General features: G+C 42.6%; 1 protein-coding gene and 1 long non-coding RNA gene across 5 annotated transcripts; both read left to right on the forward strand.

Annotated features, from left to right (window-relative positions):
- Window positions 1–258: 258 nt before the first annotated feature.
- On the forward strand, window positions 259–6,179 carry BOD1 (biorientation of chromosomes in cell division 1). Of its 3 annotated transcripts, none has more exons than XM_062586945.1 (4): window positions 259–507; window positions 2,012–2,136; window positions 3,923–4,123; window positions 5,319–6,179. In XM_062586945.1, the coding sequence occupies exons 1-3, from the start codon at window positions 274–276 to the stop codon at window positions 4,119–4,121; spliced, it is 558 nt and encodes a 185-aa protein (XP_062442929.1). In that variant the 5' UTR covers window positions 259–273; the 3' UTR covers window positions 4,122–4,123; window positions 5,319–6,179. The 3 variants fall into 3 exon arrangements, with proteins under 3 accessions (XP_062442929.1, XP_062442931.1, XP_062442930.1); XM_062586947.1 differs by having other exon boundaries at window positions 5,403–6,179; XM_062586946.1 differs by lacking the exon at window positions 5,319–6,179 and adding an exon at window positions 4,228–4,783.
- Window positions 6,180–6,432: 253 nt separating this feature from the next.
- On the forward strand, window positions 6,433–22,810 carry LOC134146609 (uncharacterized). 2 transcript variants are annotated; one of them, XR_009959857.1, is made up of 3 exons: window positions 6,433–6,699; window positions 8,497–8,752; window positions 21,468–22,810. It is a non-coding gene; the product is annotated as an uncharacterized LOC134146609 (long non-coding RNA). The 2 variants fall into 2 exon arrangements; XR_009959858.1 differs by lacking the exon at window positions 21,468–22,810 and having other exon boundaries at window positions 8,497–9,019.
- Window positions 22,811–23,372: the final 562 nt, after the last annotated feature.

Here is a 23,372-nt window from a genome sequence, read left to right on the forward strand (position 1 = left end):
CATGGCGCCCCGGGCAAACTACAACCCCCACCAGGCACCGCGACGGCGCCTTCCGGCCTGCCGCCGCGATGCACGCTGGGACGCGTAGTTCTCGCGGGCCTCGCGGCGGCCGGCGCCCTATAAGCGCGCCGCTCGAGGCGGACTCCCCTCCCCATGATGCAGCGCGCCAAGGTGACGCAGAATGCGGCGCGCCGACGGCGCCGCCAGCGCTGCCGGGGGCCGCGGGGGAGCGGGGCGCAGCCGCCGGCGGGCCCCGGGCGCGGGCCGCGGGCCATGTCCGAGAGCGGCGGCGGCGGCGGGGCCGCTCCGGGCGGCGCGGGCGGCGGCGCGGGCAGCGGCGCGGGCGCGGGCGGCGCCGCCGCCTCCGGCTCGGGACCCGGCGCCGCCGACCCGGCCTCGCTGCCGCCCGGGGACGCGCAGCTCATCGCCATCATCGTGGAGCAGCTCAAGAGCCGCGGCCTGTTCGACGGCTTCCGCCGCGACTGCCTGGCCGACGTGGACACCAAGGTAGCGCCGCGGCGGCCGGGAGCGGCGCGGGGGGCGGTTCTCGGCGCCGCGCCGAGCTCCGGACAGGCCCAGCGGCCCCGGGGGCCGCAGCGCCGCGCTCGGGGTGCGTCCGCCCGGCAGGGGGGTCTCTGGCTCGCGGCATGAAGAGACGTCTGAAAGCAGAGGCAGAGAACAGGCCCGGGCTTCCCTGTTCTGATCCCGCACCAAAAAAAAAAAAAAAAAAAGATTCTGCTGAAGAACACCAGCCGCCTCTCCTGGTTTTATGCAAGCTTCCCGCATTTCCAAAACAAGCATTTATCCTTTCCTTTTCGAGGCCTTTCCTCCAAGAGATGTTCCCAGACTATGGACAGAACCATTTTTTTTTTCATCAGTCACAACACAAGCTCTTGAAGTTGGTGTGTTCACAATTGCCCTGTCAAAATTCAACTTTGGTTTTACTTCCTGAGACTTTTCCTGAGCTGTCAGCAGGACTGCTGTTCAGGAACCTGCAGTCCTCCCAGGCCACCTTGGCAGACCTAGCAAAACCATTACTGAAGCTGTTGGGTCATCCGTACAAACGGAGTAGCCATAGGTCAGAACAATTTTGTCAGGATAGATCTACCAAGCACTTGATCTTGCTGCCTTGGGCAGACCACTGAACTGTTACCATCACCACTTCCATTTATCATCTCATACATGTATCAAATTCCAAAATTCAAATGTTGCCACTCTCTTTTCTTCCTTGTGCAATACCAGGAGTTGGATGGCCTACATATAAAAAAATATATAAATCAGTGCACATCAGTATGCCATTTCACTGTGAGAGTGACAGAGCACTGGCACAGGTTGCCCAGAGAGGTTGTGGAGTCTCCTTCTCTGGAGATATTCAAGGCCCGCCTGGATGCAACCCTGTCTAACATGCTCTAGGAGACCCTGCTTGAGCAGGGAGGTTGGACTAAATGATCTCCAGAGGTCCCTTCCAACCTTACTGATGCTATGATTCTATGATCAGTATAAATCAGTTATATTAACTTGTTAATTCTAATGAACAGGAATTGAACAAAGCTTCCACTAACAAACTCCCCAAATTCTTAACTTCTGTGTTAGTGTCACAGAAGCAGATAATTAATTTCTTCCTTAGTGCTGCTATTAAGACAGTTTCCTAGGACTTATGTGATAGAGGGGTTTCCAGACAACAAGAACTCTGCTTACACAGCTCCTGTCTGTGCAAGCAGTTTGCATTTCACTAAGTAATGCTAAGAGCAGATAGCAACATTAAAAGAAATCTATTCAGCTGTTTCAGTTGTTATAATAATACACTCACAAATTGTTTTTTGCAATTACTGGTTGTGTTCTTAGGCAAAACAAGCGTACCTTTGTTCCGAAAGCACAGGCATGGAGAGTATAGATAACCGAACAGTAGCATAGGTCACAAAAGATGTACTATGAGTGAGTCTGGCAGGGGATTGTTTTGAGATTTTGACTGTTTAACTGGATGTTTGTTTGTTTGTGTTTTTTTTTTAAGCCAGCCTATCAAAATTTGAGGCAGAAAGTGGACAACTTTGTATCTACTCATCTGGACAAACAAGAATGGAATCCAACAATGAACAAAAACCAGTTACGAAATGGGCTGAGACAAAGCGTGATTCAGTAAGTAAGCAACATTCTATAAACTAATAGTGATACTATGACAAATAATAAATCAATTATATATATCACCTAGGCAGATAAGAATTTGCATAGTTGAATTTCTCACAACACTTCTTACTGTGCTCTCCTGAAGTTCATTATAACAACAGATGCAGGCATAACCCTCATTTGAAATGCTTGTATTACTGCTTTACCTGAAACTTACAGTTTTCATGAATTGGATAGTGTACACTTGCACACTATCCAGTCAAGTTTTTGTCATGAATCACCAATGCTGCCTGCTAGCAAAACTGTACCTCATGTGCTCAGCTGAATGGCCTTGTCTTTTTTTTCAGAAAAAAAGAGCTTATCTCACTTAAGAAAAATTCCTGAAGATTCCAAAACTTGCTTAAGGAGACCTCCAGCCACTAGCAGGCAGCAATCAAACTGGGCTATCCTGATCTCAGGCAGCAAGGGATAGCTTTTGTACAGCTGTTTAAGATACTACACTTCCAGCATGACTGGAAAGCCAGCTTGAACTGTGCTGTGCCAGCAAGAACTAAAAGTCATAGGTAGAAACATTAGAGTAAAGCTGGGGAAGAGGGGCAGTAGGGAACTTGATAATAGCACTTATGTGCATAAGTTATTAGAATGTCTTGCACAGCAGATAAAAATGTATTTCAAAGCACTCAATAGAACTGCAAATTAAGAGCATGTAGTATTAGTTCCAGGGTTTAATCTGTAACCTGAGGAGGAGGTGTCTGCTGGAAGTACAGAATTTACTGTCTTGTATTGAAGTTCTTGAAATGTCTTGGTCACTTGATGCTTCTTCTTTCATGTCGTGTTACTCTACAACTAGAATGAAATGGCAGCTGAAAAATTTTGTACCACAGAGCCTGTAATTAAACAAACAAAATGCTCATTTCAGGTAGGCTGTTAGTACAAGGAGTGGTCACCCAGTATGGGGGACTTTGAAGAGTCCATCTTGCAGTGGTAGCTGAAGGACTGAGCAATGAAGTGTGTCAAGATGTGTACGTGGATAACTGGCCTTTGCCTGGATGCACATCTACATGTGCTGTTACTTGGAGTGGACGTGGTATGGAATGACCATGCACACAGTCACCTACCAGCATTCATGGCCTTATTAGTCTTGTGGCTACTCTTCCAAATGCTAGGCAATGTCTCCATTTCCTGTCCTCTGCTTTCTTGCAGACATGACTTAAGCCTGCTAGACTGCCTGTGGCCCCATAATCCAGGAGTCTGACGCAGCCCCTGAAGCAATAAGTCACTTCAGTTACTAGTGCTGAGTTCCAGAAACTTTGCTGTGTGCTACATGTGCTTGTTTTCTTAATTAATACCCATGTGTCTAGACTACAAGTTAAAAGGCATGAGCGACAGTAATGTTATTAGGGGGAAGGCCTTTTCTCCCTTGAGTCAGCCCCAAAAAAGACTGTGTTCTCACCTGCCCTCCTGCTCAGAATAGTTTGTTTCTCGTTTGTGCTCAAGTGTGTTTGCTTTCATGTTGACCTCATTTCCGCCTGAGCCCTGTTAAAGTGGCTCTTGTCCAACATATCATTTAAGTACCTGGGAGACCAGATGTCAGTTGTTAATTCTATAGGGAGATCTGAAAGGGAGTTGGGGGAATAGGTGATTGAAACAACTCCCTGTTAAGGATCTACTGAGTGGGCTGCAGTTCTCACCATGTTAATGCTAATTGCAGTTGACAGGAGGGCTCTGGAGAATTCCTGGAGGAGATTGGGGAGAAGTTGTTCAGAGGAGCTGAATGACTCCTTTGTCTTTGTCCAAGGTCAGGAATGCTGGAAGCTGGAGTGGACAGAATTATTTCTCAGGTGGTGGATCCAAAACTAAACCACATCTTCAGGCCCCAGATAGAGAAGGCGATTCATGAGTTTTTGGCTGCACAAAAGAAGGAGGAAAGTGTGCCAGCTCCTCCACCAGAGCCTGAGAATAAGGATCCTCCTGCTCCATCTCAGGATGCATCCTAAAGGTCTTGTATCTATGCACTTACTACTTATAGTTTTCATGTACTTCATCTTTGTAGTTTGTGTAATGTAAGATAGAAAAGGCATTGTATTCCTCCTGGCTTGACAGGGAGGACACTTTGATCATCAGCATGTTGTCAGTGTCAGAAGTCATCTGAGCTGCTTCCACTTAAGTGTCTGCTAAAAATATTTTGGGATTGAAGACATGGGCATGATGTAAAACAGCTATCAAGGAACACTGTGGACTCTGCCAGTGCTGGTTTTGGATCAGGTCAAAAGGCCTTTTATTCCTGTAAAAGCAGGTTCCAGCAGTGATGAACGTAAAATTGGCTGGGTAGCTTTCAGAACAATGTCAAATGGATTAAAAATAAATATATAGCCTGTACTGAAATGCGGCTGAAAGTGGAGTGGTGAAAAGTTATCATGCCTTAGCATTGAAAGTTTTAGTTATCTCTTCCTTAGAACATGAACTGGAGTGTTGAATTGTTAGTGACTAAAATATTCACTGCTAGGCTAATGTCCCTGGGAGTGAATAACTGTTTCACTGCAAATTGACTGGTTTAAATAGAACAACCTATATCTTTTCAGCTGAAAGGACTGAGGGTGCCTTTGTTGGAAACAAGTTCATTCTGGCTTTTGTGATTAAAATAACTCAAGGGGCCTCATGGGGCTGTAATGGCTACTGTGTTTTAATACAAATGACTGTACCCCATCTCTGCCAAGGCCCTGTATATTAATGTTGATTTGACTATTGAGGCATGTGTGTTCATTATTAAAGAACCACAGTCTTGATAGAAAATTTGAATCTGCCACTTTCCTGGTGAATTTGAAACTGCAGTGCATGAAAAAAAGTTGTAAATTGTTCTCTCTGCTAGTGCTTTCTGAAAGCAAAATTTTTCTCACAGTTTACAGCTGTTTATTAAGGAGGTAGTAAGTAACTGACTGTAGCTGTTCTTATGCTTGGAATGTTAAAGCAATTAGCATGATTTTTTTAACTTAACAATAGAAGTTAAGAGCCTGTCTAATTTAGTCCTTAATGCTTTGCTACACCTTTGCATTCACCCTGTTCAAATAGTTTTAAAGTCCATTAGAACTTGCTGTTAAATGCAGCTGTTAGTTAATATAGTCTGATATTTTCTCTATTCAGATGCATTTACTCTTGAAGATACACCATCCTGTAAACTCTCTTTTCTCTTGCAGTGAGTTCCTGAGCCTAAGCAGCTACAGTTGCAAAATACACACCCTGTTAGATTGGCAATGGATTATTTATTCCGTTTGTTACAGGATTGCTGTCTGCTTTGTCAGATCTATGGGAAAGCATCAGTGAAATTCATAAAATTCACATGCACCTGGAATCCTGCACGTGGAGGGACAGCCTAAACATCAAGATACTTTTCCTATTTTTTAAGAGAGGTAGAGAGCGGCATGTATTCTTAATTGTGCCTTCAGGCAAGGGAGTGGGAAGAAAAAGAGAATCATCATGTTTGGAGGGAGTAGGGAAGTGGTTTGAGATGATATGGACTTGGAAGCAGGAAGTAGGAAGTTTTGGAGGGAGGGGTAGTCTCTTGAAGACTATGCAAGAGTTGTGAGACTTACTTTGATACAGGCCAGATGAGAGGAAGCATCATGCCTCTGCTGTATAATGCAGCATTGAGTATTAGGTGCCAAGTTAGCTGCAATGCATTGCACTGCCTGCTTTAGAAATTCATTTCTTCTTTAAAACTGGAAAGAACACTTCAGGGTCAATTATCCAGATAAGTTTCTGTTGCATTGCAGGAAAATGTTTACAGTTAGCTATGACTATAGCTCATTTAATTCTTATTTCCCAAGTGACTCTGAGAAGCAAAGGGCACCAGAGCAGGTGATCAGTTTCAAACTTGTCTCTTTCAACTTGAAAGACTGCTTTCCTGTGAAATTTCTCAGGTGCCTGGTGGAAACTGCCCTATGCTTTCAGCTTGAATGCATGCAGTGTCCTCTGGATGACCATCAAGTAGAGAATGTGATCAAGTATTCTGCCAGCAAGTGTCCAGACCTTTTGCAATAAAAAGACTTCAAAAAGCATTTCTGACTTCTAGCTTTTTCAGATTTCTTTCTTTTTCTTTCTTTCTTTTTTTTTTTAATATAAAAAAGCTTAAAAACATCCAGGAGTCTCAATTCCTTGAACCCTGATTAAACTAGATTAATCCAGCTCTGAAAACACAGGGTTTTTAGTAGGAGGTCGTTAAGTAAAATGGATATCACTGCTCCTCTCCAAGAATTGAATTGACCTTATACTGGGTAAGATGCAAATGATATGATAAGTCCTGAGTGTATTTCAGTCTAATGCTCTTGATAGTGAAGGCATGCTCAGCTTTGTAAAAACAGTGCACTTCTGGCTCTAGGCTAAAGCTATTTTATTTTTTTCTTTCCAGATCACAGCCTTTTAAGACGCTAATAACTGCATATGTCATTGAATAACACTTCAGCATTGTTTGAATCCTTGCTATTAATGGGCTACATATCTCAACTACAGCCTTATCCATAGAGCTTGTATGTGAACAGAGACAAGTCCAGCTTGACTCCATTGCCTTTCAAAAAACAGGTAGTTTGCAGGGAATGCTGTGATGTAACCTTGTACCTATATGCTTAGTTATTTTGCTTAGTACATCTTCTATGCAGAGGTGGAGATGAAAAAACATTTGAAATATGGTGCTGTAAGCTCTTGACAAGAGACCTCCACTAATTTCATCATTGCAGTAGGTTTGCAGTCTGCCCAGTACTGTATAGTCTTACTGATACATGATTTTTTCCATCAATATTATCATCCCATTTAAGTGTTCCTCCTTAATCGTGCTTAGAATGGGAACTTTAATATCTGTACCTTTTAATGATAGCTGAACTGGCCACAACCTTCCCAAAATTGTTTGGGAATGCATTTCAGAATAATCTGTTTTTTTGTGACTTGACTCTCAGCTGTTTATATAAAGTCTGTGTTCCCACTATAAAACAGGACAAGGAGTGTATGTGAGGAAAGGGCTCTCTTCTGCATGTTGATTTGGTGGTTAGAGACTGCTCTCCAATAGTAGGTATTTTTCCTTAAGGTCTTAAGAGCAACTCTTGGCAGGAAAAAGTTCATCCTGGTAGGGTGTCTTGACCACTTTTTGAAACTTAGCCATTTATGCGGGAAGGGAAAAAAAAGTTAGAGGCTAGAAAGAAAGCAAGTGGAAAGGGGCCTAGCTCTGCCTAAACAAAGCCTGGATTACAATAGTAGCAGTTAGGGAATAGGGACCACATTCAGTCTTAAGATCAGTAAGTAAGTAGACCTTGAATTGCTGCAATGAGGAGGGAAGCCCATGTTTCCTACTTCTGGGCAAGTGCCTCAGTTGCTATATGAAGCAGATTCTTTCAAAGGTTTTTCACTGTTTGTTTGCTTCTCAGATGGGGAGCTGTGTTAAACTCAGAACACTAACACTGTCCACTGCACTGTATTTGTAGGGCTACGCTTTTAGTTGTATAGGTGAATGCACAGTGCATGACTGCAAGTATGAGAACTTTCAGATCAGAACTGAGGTACCTAATGAGATCAGGCAGCTGCTCCACTTTTTTTTAGAACTTCAGGGCTCTAAAGTCCTTTTTTGGATCAGATTCTTGGAATTAACAAACCTTGGAAAGATGCCTTATCTTTGAGGGGACACTGAGAAAAAACACCAAGCTCTCATCATGATAAGGAATTGGTAGGTAGTGTCCTTTGATATAAACATTAGCCCTTGGCAACTGTTGGAGGCAGGATTCCAGTCTTAATAACTCCACGATATTATAGAAATCATCATGACAGAACATAACAACTTTTGGATACAAAACAGTGCTGCAGTACCTGCAGTAAAAGTGAAATTGTTCCCTTTTTAGTAGGATGCCAGACAAATTCACACATCAGCCAGTTTAAATCACTATGCTGAATACGTTAAATAGTCAAAACTGCAATAATGCATGTGTGTAGGAGGAAGTGAAGTGAGCATCTCTCACAGTTAGTGGTTGAGATGATACTGCTAATGGTCCCTAGCTCCCTGGCCTGCCACGTACAATTTGACCATTGCATCATCTGACTTCTACCAGATAACAGTGCTGAACTTTTTCAAGGAACAAGCAGAAACAGCAAGAGTGTGGCAACTTTGACAGGTTTAAGACACTTGAGTAATTCAAGAAGTAATTAGATGCCTTTGTGGTGCCGAAGGAGCTGGACAGTACCTTAGGAGGATGAGTCTCTGTGAATCAGACAGGCCTTTTCTTTCCCATAGTGCTTCTTAGATTCAAGTTGACTGTTCCTGTTTCCTAGACAGTCATTTAATACCTCAAATATGCTTTCTCAGATGATTACATTAATACCTTTAATTGGTTTCAGGAAATTGCAGCATTTCTTCATCCGATACATTAATAACATGAAGGAACTTTAAAGCTTTTCTTCCTTCTTGGCTTTCACCTGTTCTGACCACATGTATTTGCTTCTGCCGAGTCACAAGAGACCAGCTGCAGTTTAAAGAAAATATGCAGGGAGTTTGAGCTGTATTCTTGGAAAACCAGCCTTGCCACTCAGTGGCTGCTCTGCCCTATGGAAATACCAGATTCCAAAGCCTGTGGGAACCAGTCCGGCTCAGTAGGTAGGTATTAGATTGGGAACAAGGAAGTATAAGATGTCTGTTGGGTCCTGCTAGGCAACAGTCATGGCCAGTTGTTTCACCTGTTGCCTACCTGCAAAACAGAGATAACTATGCCCTCTTACATAAGTCCTGGGGTGGGGAGGAACTCAAGATACCATACTTAAGGCCCAATATAATAAAAATACAAAAAGAAAGGAACTATGTGATGGGAGCCTGAGACAACTGAGAGGCAAACTAGAAAATAAAGCATATGTAGTCTCTCTTGCCTCTCTAATTTGTAGTCCCACTAATTAAGCTAGATGAAAACTTCAGTTTGAACAGGCTTAAGAATTCCTTCCCCATTTTCTGAAATGCTTTTGATAGTTCCTAGTTCACTCATACTGCCTTAGAAGCAAACCAGCATGGGCAGGATGTATATACTTACAATACATATGTATATACATACACACACCTGTATGTATAGTGTAATTGTTACACCACATAATGAGAGGCAAAAAGAGAAATATCTTAGAGATCAGTGTGAGTCAAGCTGCAGGATCTGAATTCCTCAGCACTCCTTAGCTTCCAGGCTTTTAAGCCACTTGAAACATGCCAAATAGAGTTCAGCTATGTGTCTTAATCTAAATGTGACAGTCAATGCCCTTTTCTAGTTGGAAGCTTTCTATTCTGAAATTCAGTGATGCCTAGTGTACAGGGACATTCAGTTCAGAAGACAACTTTCCTCCCATGCCCCCAATAAAGGGAAATTGTAGTTTAACATTCTTGAGAAAACTAGTTAAGAACCTGCAGGACAAAAAACCCTGCAACATTAACTTACAGCTGTTTTCAAATCTGCAGTTACCAGAAGCTGAATTATTTTTTCAAATCCATCCCATTCCAAGATTTCCTTCCTCCATAACTTTTTTGGAAAATTTAAGCTCTAAAGTCGGAGGCAGGCACATGAATCAAAGATGAAACTAAAATGAACATGAAACTACTTTTGACTCTACTCAAGATTTCTTTTTGAGGCCTCAAAATTCCTTCATAGCTTTGTGTCTTAATATGTCATCTATAAATTAAACCCTAGTAATTCTCCCAAAGATAATGAGTTCCCTAATTCACTAGCACTTATGAGATCATCTTGGCATATAGAAAAAGAAGTTGGTACAAGAATTTATACTACAGCCTTTCTGTGTTTATTGGTATACATTCATTCAGTATATGTATATATTAGTAAGCTGTGGTATATTATAAAAGTTTTAATGATTAGGCATTACAGCTGAAATCCTATGGAATCTTCTTGAAATCCACATCCTGCAGGCCAGACTAGGGTTTTGGTTATGCCTTTGTAAAATTGTGACTCCAAAATTAGAAGCAGATACAGAGTGAGCAATGAAACCCAGTTACTCAACCCCTATAAAAGAAAAAAGATCCCAAGCCTATCTAGGAGGATTGCGTTACTGATTACATTACTGTCAGTCATCCCTGTTCTGTATCAATCGCAGCCAAGTGGCATATCAGACAGTGCTATTGTTTGGCTCTTAAAGGAATTGCCACACATCCCATATGACTAAAATACAGTAAAGCAAAAAATGCCCTGATCTTAAGGGAGGGTAGGTTTATAACCTACATATCTGAGTCCCAACATGACAATAAATGCCATTGTCTTTGACTCTGGCTACCCTAAAATTCCACTGGACATGCACTGCTTGAAATGTTCATAGCCATTGAACTCCAGTGCTCCTTAATCAGCAAATACAAGTGTAAGTGGGTTTTCTGAGAAAACAAATTAAATTCTAAAGTTTTGCTAGTAGATACAGGTTGCGATAAAAGACAGAAAAATAAGTACAATAACAACATAAAGAATAATCAGATATGTTCATCCATTGCTGAACTGAGAAGGCTTTTGTAGCTGTGATGAGAGCTCTTATACTATGCAGGGATATCGCAGCTTAGCTGTTACTTACAGCACTGCAGAAGTTTTCTTACTTTCCCCATTATCTATTTTCCCCTCTCCCATGTCAAAATCTGAACTGCAATCTTACAGAAGTTAGGATTTTTCCCTTTCTTTTCAGAAAAACCTGACAGCAAAAGTCAATTGCCTTTTCGCTGTTACTCCCAAGAAGTGTACATGCAATGCATACCGCAGAACACACAAAGCAATCTATGCAGAATCACAATGATATTTTTAACTGGAGTTGTGACACAGTAACTATGCACGTGCAGGCCCTGCTGTAGACTTGCTTTCATTGCAGCAATATAAAGAGGGTCAGCGGTAAAAGTGGCATTTGTTTTTTTTAATGGAGGAAAAGGAGGAGGGAAGCAGTGTTAACCTATGTCACCTTTTCCACAGGACAGCGCTTTTAAGATAAAACACATACTTAGAAGAAGATGATGGCATCAGATCACGCTAGGCAACATCAGTAAAGCCGGTAGGAGAGATCAATAACTCTAGTGACAAACCAGATCGCTCGTCTCCACATTAAGTCTTCAGCTGTTTTGCAGAGCAGATGAGCAATGCACAACACAGCCAAGCATACTGTTCTAGGTTGTTCTTAGCCTCCTCTGGGCACACTGGCTAACCACTCTGTGCAGGAGTGTAGTGGGAATGCTAAGCAATCCTGGAGGGAATCTTTTCAAAAGCAGTTATTGAATCAATTAATTTGACCCTGTGCATCTTTTCTCCTAAAAGAAAGGATGATTAGCCCAGTTGGTTAGAGCATGGTGCTGCTAATGCCAAGGTCATGGGTTCAGTCCCTGTATGGGCTACGCTGAGGGTTGGACTAGATGATCTCCAGAGGTCCCTTCCAACCTTACCAGTCTATGAATCTATGATTATAATCACAAACTTACTGTCATTTACAGGAACTTAGGAAAGGGATATTTGAATTCCATCTGGTCAGTTGCTAGCATTTAAGCAGTTGTCTTGAAGCAGCAGCAAGAAAAATGGTATCTTAACAAACATAGCAGAGTAATCTCAATGCCAGGAACGTGAGGCAGCTCACTGGTTCAAGGGAAGATATTCCTTGGAACATTCATCTTCCTTTGCATAGCACAAAGCAGTTTGAAACACACCACAAACTTCACATTCGTTAATTAACACTTTCTCTAATGACTTTGTGGCATAATCAAAGCTATCTTTATAATCAGTCTGATTTATCCCTAGAGCACAGACAGTCTCTGCAGAACTTTCTTCTCCACCCCTCACAATCAGTCTGCTCAGTCATGGTGCAAATATGCCTGTTTTCAAACCCAGGCCTCTCTGCTGACAGCAGTGAACAGTACTGCAGCTAATTAGGGGTAGTCAACATGAGTCTGTGTAGCTGATCTCAGGTTCTGCATTTGAATAATCAAGAGTTTGAGAACTGAATTTAAATTATATTAATGCAAACCCTAGCACCTGGTCTCAGAGGAACTTCTTTCTATTTAACTTGAGACAAGTTACCAACAAACCAAGACAATCACCACAGTTACTGAACACCTTAACAGGACCACACTTTCACCTGAGCCTGGAGCATTTGCAAAGTAGGCTCTTCAGCAACTGATGCATTGCTACAAAACGCCAGGGCCTGCATAGCATCAATTAACACATCTGAATAGACAAGCAGTAACTTCAGAAATCTTGATAACGTGGCTGCTTGTGATTTCCAGTCCATAACCTTCAGTTAAAGTAGGCTCATTTAGTTCAGGTTCACTACTACAGCAGCCTTTTGCATTAATTTAATCAAATTTAACCTAATCAGTTAAAGGGATAACTCACCAGCAGTCAGTGATGCTGCTAAGGAGGTACCAAAAATACAAAAGTCTCCTACTTTAGGAGTCCTTACCACTTTTCCATTCTCATCAGCTATTTTACTAGTATCTGGTCCATGGGCAAGTCAGACACTGATTCAGTAGATTTCACCAAAATTGCCATTATATATTTAGCCTCTGTCTAAACCAGCCAGTATTTTTCCAGGGACACTTATTTCATTTTTAACCACATCCCATTCAAGAATTAGTACTGTGCATTGTTCTGGAAAAGCTGAATCCAACTTAAGTCTTCAGATCCATCTCCGAATAACTAAGTACAGGCAGGTTTGTTAAACAGATCCCAGTGACCAAACACCTAAATCCAAACATTTCAAAAAGGGAGGACAAATGAGAAAGAGTAAAATGTTGCTGCTTCTGTTGCTTTCCTCACTGGTACACAGGCCTTGCTCACCTCTAATATATTTCCACATCATGGTGATGTAATTTCAAGTTTAAAACTTACTACAAAATTCACAACCAGACAAGGTTTGAATCTTGATACAAAATGACTGAGATGCCTGGAATCAGACTGCAGGCTAGTCAACAAAACCTCTCTCTGGGAAAGGGAAATAATCACGACTGCCTGGAGACAGATCTGAAGCATAACTCCGAGTCCTTGGCACAAGGAAGATCAAACTTAGAGGACTTATCAGGATAGTGAATCAAATTATCCAGCACCTTCAAACACTTAGCTAGCCATTGCCCAAGTAGGCTGAAACCACACTGAAATCAATATAGTTCTAGGATCTCAAACTCAAACCATTTCCAGCTCTACTTCCTCTTCTGTTTTTAGGACTAGCATGACTACTTTTAATTAGACACAGCCAACATGCCCGGAAGAGAGCTATTTCAATGTATCATTCTGATTTCAGCCAGAAGATGATGAATGGGTAGGGGTAGAGATGACTTAATGGAGCATTTTCCTCTCTTCTCACCATCTCAATAGAAAGAGCAAGAGCAGCACACATTGTCACAGTACTATATGCCATCTGTTTCAAACATGCTACTAAAACAGTGACTCGGAATACCATCAGAATTTTATAACAACAAATTCTCTTTCAGCAAATGGGGTCTAGCTATAATCACAGCTCTGGACCCTGTTGTCAGTTTTTTGCCAGTCTCAGTCACTGGAGACAAGCTTCCGTACAGCTCTTTCTCCCAAGAGGATGTCATAAGCTTGCCATATGCATTGCTTTTCTGCCATGTGTTTAGTTCCTGTTTCATGCCCACAGAGAACTACAGTAGTTAACCCTTTCATAGTATTTTCCTACTTATATTTTATTGAAAAATATATTTTACAAGCTTCCCTAAAAACAGGTGAGCTTAGTTTGTTGTGATCAATCAGGGCCTCTCACATCCACAAACCCCAAACCTTCATGAATGTCAAGGATTCCTTGCTCCCTTTCCTGAAGCCTTCTTCCTTTCCAGAAAAGCTCAGTGCAGTGCAGCCATTCTGAATCTGTCCATAAGAGGGAGATAAACTATTGCTTCATTTTTCAGTCTTGATGCTACCTTAGAAAAAACAAGCAAATACAGAATTCCAAAGTCTTTGCTGACTCCTAAGTGAATCAACTCAACAAGGTGTGGAAGAAGTTCTCACAAAACTTCCATGAACTCTGACTATACTTGTCTAATACAAATCACATGAGAAATTAAAATATTCACTAAGAGGTTTAGTAGTGGAAGACTTATATAAATTATGTTCATGGCGAGCTACGGAAAGAAAGTGAACAGTCCAAGCGATCATGGACAAAAACACAGATTTAGGATGTGAAACTGTGCATAAACACTAAGCTTCCCCAATAATCTGGGCTGGCATGAACACAGTGAGGCTAAAGTATTAGTGGCAACCCCTGGGGCCCCTGAAGTTAGTACCATGAGATTGTATCAGAATCATTGCTTTAGTTCTTGCATTTTTTGTAATTCAAGTTCCTAGCCCACATCATTGCTAAGTCAGACTCAAAAACATGACTGGGCAAACCAGCCCAGCAATAACTACCCTAGCGTAGACGTCGTCAGAAGCCTCAGTGTGTAGAAATGTGCTACCTTAGCACATCAAACTGGGAGCTGGTTCCACAGAAAATTCTCTCCAGCACTGAGACAACCCTGAGGAAGGACACCACAGCAAAACACAACAAATCCAACCCTTATGTCCAAGGTAGATGAGTTCAAGGACCTTGTATTTTGCTGATTTCATCTTGCCTTTTGCACTGATACCTTTATGGCACATAACTGTTCCCTTGAGGGAAAAAAAAAAAGAAAAAAAAAAAAGAGAATATCCAACCCAGCTCTGCTCCTGGTTCTACAGCGAATCCACATAAGGACAGAAGCCTGCAGTTGGCAGAGCTGGGGCCTTCGGGAAGTCCAAGCAACTTCAGATAGTAAATACATCCATTTTGGAAGGGATTTGTGACAGAAATGTAAAACCATGACATCCATGAGTTTCATATTTCATTGCAACTCTGCAGAAGAGAGATAAAATAATCCTGCTTCACAGCATACTTATAAAATTTCAGATTTTCTGCAAAGGGGTAACAAAAAGGAAAACCAGCTATAGAACTCCCTCCTCAGTGTTCCTTGTGAAACACCACCACATTTAACTACTTCCTGGATCTTCAGGTAACAATATTCACCTCCACTGCATCATCCTGTTGTGACTCAGTTCTCCAATTAAGTTATTTCCAACTTCTTCCATTAAAAAAAAAAGAAAAAAACAAAGATTGCTAGGCCAAGCCAACCATACTCAAAGATCCTTCCTTCTTCCTTCTTGAACACTAACCTGAACTCCCTGCCTCCCACTTTGCAGCAGCAGAGAGCCATGCCAACGCAATGCCTTCTGAGCAAACCCACGGAAAAGCCCATCCGAGGCTTACCTTGCCTCCACGAGGTGCCCCAGCCGCCAGCCCCACACACACTGCCCTTCCCAGCTCACCAGGCCCCAGGTGAAGGAGGTCTTCAGCTGTGATTCACCCCACCTGCACCTGGGCCCTGCCGTTCCCCCTCCCGCGGGGAGGCCCCGCTGCGTTTTCCGCAGATGGCGGGGACCAGCTACCTCCAAGCCCATCTGAACAACCGTTCTGCAAGCTGGTTCCCCCCCCCCCCCCCCACAGGGAAGCGTGAATATAGCCATATTCTGATGCGCCCTTCCCGAAACGAGGCAGATAAGCGGGATTCGGCAGCTGCTGACGCCACGTGCAGTAGCTGACGGCACCCGCCGGCCCCGAGTCTGCCACCGCTCCCCCAAACATCTTCCCCACTTCCCAGGGGGATGCCAGCCACGTGACGGTGCCCACCGGAGGAGGTCTGCCGTCCAGCCCCCGCGCGCGCACGGCTCTCTTGGACACATCTTTGTCCCTCCTCTGGGCCATCGCTCTAGGGAGGGGGTTGCTGTGGCAACGGCACGCGTTATTTAACCGTTATTTAACCCATCACGCCCTCCCCCCCACCTCTCCCACCCCCTGCCGCTGCCGACGTGCGCGAGCGAGGGTACAACTTTTACGAGGGTGGGTTCTTTTTCACGCGCTGGATTTATGGGAAGTCCCCGACTGCCTGTCCTTGACAGCTGGCTCACGAAACGGCTAGTTTGGAAAACAGAGCCCCGAGGCAGAAAGTGATATTTCTTTTATGGCTCCTGTACCCAGAGATCGCTGTCAGCAAAGGGAAGGGAAAACAGGTGAAAAAGCATTTTATAGAAAGGACAATCCCAAGGCTTTTTTTCTCATAATTTAAGAGATGAGGGATTTTTTTTTTTTTTTTTTTTTTTTTTTTTGCCACGCAATCACATTTTCGAATGTGATTGCTTTACCCCTGCAAAACGCTGTTAATTTGCCACTTGCCCCCTGCAGATAGATGCTACAGGGCTCCCACGGAGCGGCTGGCACCCCGCAGCTCATCGACTGCGGGCTGAAACGTGGGTCTGTCGCTCCAGAGCGCGGCCCTCCTGGAGCTAGCGTGCATTTTGGTTGGAAAGTACAACGTTTGGTTAGGAGACTCGCTGACTCTCAAATCAAATTCACTCACAGATCAGCTATTTTGGGAAGCCAGTCTCCTCAGCAGAAAACAGAAAGCAAAGGCTTGGTGTGTAAACATCACCCTGTTCCCAGTCGGTTAAGCTGAGTTCTTACAGGTTTTGCATCGCCGAGAACAAAGATCTTCCTGTCAGGGTTTCATTAGGGGCGCTGGTGCTGACGTGCAGATCAGGCCAGTCCCACGTCCCTGCTGAGGCCTCGGCGTCCTGTAGAGCTGTCTGAAGTAAATTATAGTGGGAATTTGTGTGTGAAAACAAAGAAAGTGCATGAATGAAGTTCTGCCAAGTATGGAAGAGCCATCTTCAAACTGCGGTGTCCTCAGCCGCAAGGGCTATCAAGGCTGCGTCATGACAGAGAGCACATTGAAGCCTACATGAGGTGCCAGAAAGCTCCTAAAAAGAGGCATTTCTCAGGAGATTTCTTGGCCGCTTCTGCAGACACAAGAAATTCAGGGGCGCATGCAGACATTTGGGTATGTTTTGAATTAAATATTTGGTCCTTCTTCAGTTTGTCTATCATTAGCAAAAACCCATTTTAGAGAAGTGCTTGCTGTTCCAAAGCCAGGAAAGTCTTCCAAGCTCATAATAAAGAAACATGGCCCTATAGGACTTCCTGAAGAAGACTATTCCAAGTCTAAGGACAAGTCTGAATTTTGAATTTGATTATCTGTCATCTCACTATTGGAAGCATTCAAAAGATGATTAGCTGCCTTGAACTTTAGTTTTATCAGAGCAGATGAAAACTTTCCAATCTGCCCTCTCAAACTTAGCACCTTCCAGTATGCCTCAGTGAAAAATCTCTCACACCCAGAAGAACAGTTTTACTCTGGAGAGAGGCTTCAGGATTTGGATGAGAACAGATCTGAAAATCAGTAGAAGCAAGGATGGCAGAACCTGCCTTCTCCTTACTAGTTAGAATCCAGTTGTGAAGAAAATTTTGTATTTTTTATATATGTAACATATATCTCATCCTTTGCCTCTCTAATGATATTCTACTGGACTGCAAAAGAGTGAAATCAAAAGGGTTAATGAACTAATGAAGCTGGATGAAGCAATGGCAAAACTTAGATACTGGCCTGAAGAACACCAAGGCACTGGAAGTTATTGGAAGCTAATCAATGGGGAATATTTGCAGCCAAACCAGCAGTTTAAACTCTTGCAAGCATTAACCCAGGGCAGTTGCAATATGAGATCTCATCCAAGAGAAATAAAGGCATGAAAATCATGTTCTTGGGGACTAGAAAAGTGTTCCAAAAGAAACAAGTCTACAAGAAAATGGCTCATAATAATAATTAAATCATTCCCACTGAAGAGCAGCTTAGTGATATATGTATATAAAAGAATTGGTCAAAATCCCAGCATTTTAATTAGAAATGACTGGAAAGCTTTTTACTAGTTTCAATGCAGGGAAGAGAACCCAAATGAGCACAGACACCTCTAAGCTGGGCCCTTCAATAGGAAGTCTGAGGAATATTAGAAAGAGACTTAAACACAAAAATTGAAATTGTCCGTGCTGCAGCAGTGACAAGCCTGTAACCAGTCATGTTCACATCAGCACCTTCTACTAGCACTTGTCTCACTCCGCTAAATAACATATTACTATGGCAAGCACTTACCATATCATCCTCAAGATCTGAACTATATGCATACAAAAATAAGAGGCAATCCTAAATGGGAATAAAGTTTCAGAAGGCCTTAAAAGATCTAGGAATTCTAAACATTTTATTAGGTGAAATAACAGTTCTGCAGTAAAAATAGCTTTGGGTTTCGGTATTAAAGCTTATTTTTCCACATTGCTTTGAACTTTCAAGTTTTTAGAGTTCAGCCTGCAATGTGCTTTGTGTCATCAGGCAGGGAATAAGTTTGTAAAGCATTATTTGCCTCTTCTACAGAATAGAGGAGTCCTTCCATCAGCCACGCCATCTTATTTCTAGCTGAGGATGGTATAAAGTGCAAAAGAAGAACAATATCTAAATAAGGGGACTCTAACCAATCAAAAAGCAAATTATGACAGTTCAGTGCTTGGTAACACCTTCACCTTTCCCAGATGTCAGAGGGTAGTCTATTTTTACTGAAAAAAAATGATGGAAACTAGGGCTTATTTGGATATTTGCAGCAGAAAGTAATTTAAAGTGATTTGAGTTTTGAAAAGGAAAATTGGGTTTGGAGGTAACTGGGTGCTGGGTCTATTTTTCTGGAATAAGGGGACAGGCCACTTCACATCTTGGTGCAGGATCAGCCTCTTGACTGGAATTCGTGTCAGTCACTTTTTAATACACGTAATATTTACTTTTTTCACTCTCTGAGCCTAAGCATTTAATAAGCTTTAATTTTAGGCTTTGGCACAGGACAAGATGAAAGTGACACAGGCTCACTTTCTCCTTTTGGACACATCAGGATTCACTTTTTTTTTCCAAGCTGTTTTTCTCTGCTCCATATGAATGATTCCTCAGTATAAACAGGAGCTCCATCCATCCCCCAACTACATTAATTCCTTGTTCTCCTTCCATCCCAGTGTAGCCCTAGTTTTGGCTGCCTCTCTGCCGCCACTGTCCTTCCATTTGCAGTTGGTAACTATCATTGCTGACCTAATCTAGCTCAGGTTTATTCATCTATTGGCTTCATTATTCCTGCTTGGACCTCATGGATCAGCCATGGCTAAAACTTTTCTCTGAGCGTCTGCTGAGTGCACCAAGTCTGCTAGTGCAGACGCACATTAGCTCCATGTGGCAGAAGCACTCGATCCATTGTAATATTGAGTTTCATCACGTGGCTTTCAGCTATGTGACCCAGAATATTTGACCTGATGTCAGAAGGGGCCTAGGCCCATTGAGATATTTCCCTCAGACACTCTGCCCTCCTTCTACCAAAGGAATCCGATCCAGCAACAGGAAAGAGTGAGAATTTTCAGCTGTCCCCATCCCATGTGAAACACTCAGGGAAGGACTTACTCTGTGCTAAATGTGCCTAATGTAAGGTGTCTCTGACCCATTTGCTTTCTCCTCTTTTCTACTATAGGTGCTAACTGTGCACTAATTTCTAATGGTTGGATGAGATTTTGTGATAAATTAATTTTTCTCACCTACACCACGTACTTTTCCCTTTTCACAGTATCTTTTGCTTCCAACACCCTACGTGCACTCCAGGCTTCCAAAGTGCTAAGCAGCTGATAACCCTGCTCTCCACGAAAATCAAGGCTAGCCAAAGACATTCAGTATCTTGCAGAATCAAACTCTACGTTTGTGGAGTTTACTTCATCCTTTTCTGAAATCCAGATACCTCTTGGAGCTGAGAATAGCAGACATTTAGCAGAAATAAACCACAACACTTTAGGAGGGAGCATGAACAAAAGTTGCAGCAACATGGAATAACAAAAAAAAAGGAGTAATATCCCAACACATGCAATATAGGCTATGGAATCTTAATTGTTTTAACACATTGGAACCTCAGTTGTACAATCCATCAGAAATGCAGGCTCTCCCACAGTAGACTCTGTTAGCTCACAGGCATCACTAAGTAGTTCAAAGGCTTGTTAGCTTCAACAAACCAATAACCTCTAAAAAGCTACCTCAGTCCTTCACCACTGTAAGAGCCACCACTCAGTTATTCTGCTTCCTACAGCAGCCAGTTTTCCATGGGACCCTCCTGTCTTAGCATTAGCTAGGCCTGTACCTGTTTAACTTTACTGTACTGCAAAGACCAAAGTGTGAAATAGAAAGATTATTCCAGATATCAAAAATCAGAGCAGTTGGGACTTGATTCCTCCACTCCCATATCTATTATTCTTCTCATTCCTAACTCTACTGACTGCAAAATGCAAGTTCCAGGACTCAACTGGCTCTAGGAGAGGCAACAATTACCTATTTCCTTGCCATCTGCAAATTTCAAATAGGAGTTTATTTTAATGTCCAAAGGACCTTGAAAATAAACAAAGGTATCAGGATACAGAATTGTTATTTAAACACTGGTGTACAAAAAAAAGGACTAGTTTTAAACTTTAGTGACTAAGATGACAAAATCTCTCTCAAAATTACATGTGCAAAGACATGCCTGGATTCTGCAAAGAGCCACCCTCAAATGGGCTTTTGCCCCTAAATGGTACACATTTCACAGACCTCTGTCCTACCTCCCCAGAGTCAACTGTGCAGGGACACGTCTTGGTCAAGGTGAGTGGGACTATGCTGTAGATGTAGATGATCCAAAACATTCTCTCACAGCTGATAGAATTGTAATTTTTTGGGTCTTTACAATATTGCAGGTGGGAGTGTCAGCTAGTAATCATTTGAACTGACTCACATGTCCACACGGGATCTAGAAATCATGCTTCATTAGGTAAGATGTATACAGAGGAAGAGCACAGCCTCAGCACTGAGGATGGAGTCAGGATCTCTGCTGCTCTCATTTTGGCTCCAGCTGGGATTCTGTGCTTGGTTTTGGGTAATCTTTTTAAACCTTTTGTACCCATTTTCCCAGTTTATGGAATGGGGGAGCAGCAACAACCTCCCTCAAACTGGTTTTGTGAGAATTAAGATTTGAAGTATGTTTTGAACCTTAAGAAATAGTCTCAACACACACCCAAGATCATCACACTTGCTTTAAACTGAATGCAGTAATGAGATATGTGCAACCGTAGAGTCATTTGCAAAGTCTAGACAATAAACACATCAATCAAGGCTGCTTCCTCAGGCAGACATCTAAATAAATGTTAACGACATGATTTATAAAACACCCCAACCCATGGGGGCTGCAGTACTAAAAAGTAATAGCAGCAGCTAGAACAGACTGTCCGTTAAAAAACAAAATAGAACATTGAAAAGCCAAAAAAGAAAGCAACAGTTTGTGAATTTCAGAGCTCTGAGAAACACTGTACCTTTGAGCCAGGCTTTTGTTCAAATGAAGCTTTTTTTTTTCTTTCAGACCTCCCTTACTTTCACTGCCTGCTTTATCATTCATGCTTTTCACTTGTCACGTACCCAGATGCTACAAGAATGGGCAGACTATGGGCCTAACTGAAGTCTACTGACATCAAAAGACTCCCATTGACTTTAACAGACACTGGAGCTAACCCTCTATAAATCACTGAAAGTCAGTGATTAAACAGACAGTCCCTTCTGAATAGTGGAGAGACTAATAAAACGCCCCCGAAATTTACTTCCTGTATTAAGTCCAAACATGCACGCTTTGAGGCAATTCTGCAACCTGTCTGCTTTACCTCATAATTTCCCTGCTGAAGGTATTTCAAAGAGAAAGAGAAATAGTTTCTCATTGAGCCAGGACAGTACCTTCATAATTGCACTCCTACTTGGGGAGTTATAGCAGCCTTGCTGTATTTCCCGTGCACGGGCCCAGTGGCTCCCAGAGGCAGAGCTGGGCCCATGCCTGCACCGATGCCAACAGCTGCATTCCCATCCAGGAGTTCCCCAAATCCTGATGTGGACCACAGAGAGAGGGTATCTGGAAGCTGACAGATAACACTAAGTAATTGGTGGTTGAGGTTCATTTGAGGTCTGTGACACACCCTCTGAATCCTGAACTGACTTCATTAATTTAAGTAACTAATTGACTGGTGGAGTCCTCGCAAGCATTCCCGGTGCACTGTCGTGGAATACCCCCTGCTGCGCCTAGGAGCCTGGCAGCCGTGCCCGTGAAGTCAGAGAGCCTTCACAGCATGCTTCTCACCTGGGTGCCTTAGCTAATTTTCACAGCTGCATAAAGAACAACGCTGACGCATGCCCCATCTTCGAGGGGTTGAAATGTGACTGAAGGCGTACCTCGCAGTGCACGCTGCGTGCGTATTTGACCATGTCATCTGCCTGAAAAGTGATTGCCCTGCTGTAGTCCACCCTGAGTCAGTTGAGACAACCATCTTTCATTTATCTGTTAGCATCTTCCACCCACTCGCCGGCTTCTTCTGCACAAAATGGCACTGGGCTGACAGGTTTGATGATATGCAGATGATATTTGGCCTTGACTCCTGACCCTCCTAAAGACACATATCTTCAGGAAATCTTATGCCATGCAAAGGCGAAATGTTCAGCTCACTAAGGGGACACACAACTACTCCTAACCCTAGGCCATTTGACATTTATTTTTTTTTATACTTACAGCTAAAGCATTTGGAAAACAAAGGAAAACATTTATGAACACTAATAAATATATAATATCTCAAAGACCTTTTTTAAGGGAAAAAAACACAAAATGACGTGATCAAAAAAGGCAAGGAAAAGCATTCCAAAAATGTTTTTGTTCAGAATTTTCTAAACGTGGTAATGAAAGTCAGCATTACTGTCAATAAAACTTACTAAAACATTGAAATTTGTTATTTTTTTTCTCTAGTCACTTGTTAGATAAAGGTATTTTAGAATTTTCATTAACTATTATTTTTAATTGTCCTCTCCTGAGATTTTGCACAGTGGTTGCACATTATTTTCAGCAAGAGCTTTTGGAAGCTCCACCAAGTCATGATGAGAGCTTTGGGAAGCCTTTTACCACCTGCTAATAGACAGCCATTGCTTGAAAATAGGGACATTAAGCTGTATATTCATTGGAGAACAAGAGTTTGGCACTTTTATAAATCACTCATGTCCACAATCAATTTCCCACCCACGTAAAACCAGCTCGAGCCCCATATGCAGGATCTATACTAGTAAATAACTATAACCAGTAAATAACAAAAGGCACTGGTTCTCATCACTAGCATGGTTTCGGGCATAGTTCCGGCCTGGGCCAACTAACGCTTTCCCAGACTGTGCCCAAGCACAGTTCAGGAGTTATCACAGACTGAAAACCCTTCCCAAAGAGCAGCTTGGATGAGGCCACACC

Source organism: Rhea pennata, chromosome 14, assembly GCF_028389875.1.
Source record: "Rhea pennata isolate bPtePen1 chromosome 14, bPtePen1.pri, whole genome shotgun sequence".
NCBI lineage: Eukaryota > Metazoa > Chordata > Aves > Rheiformes > Rheidae > Rhea > Rhea pennata.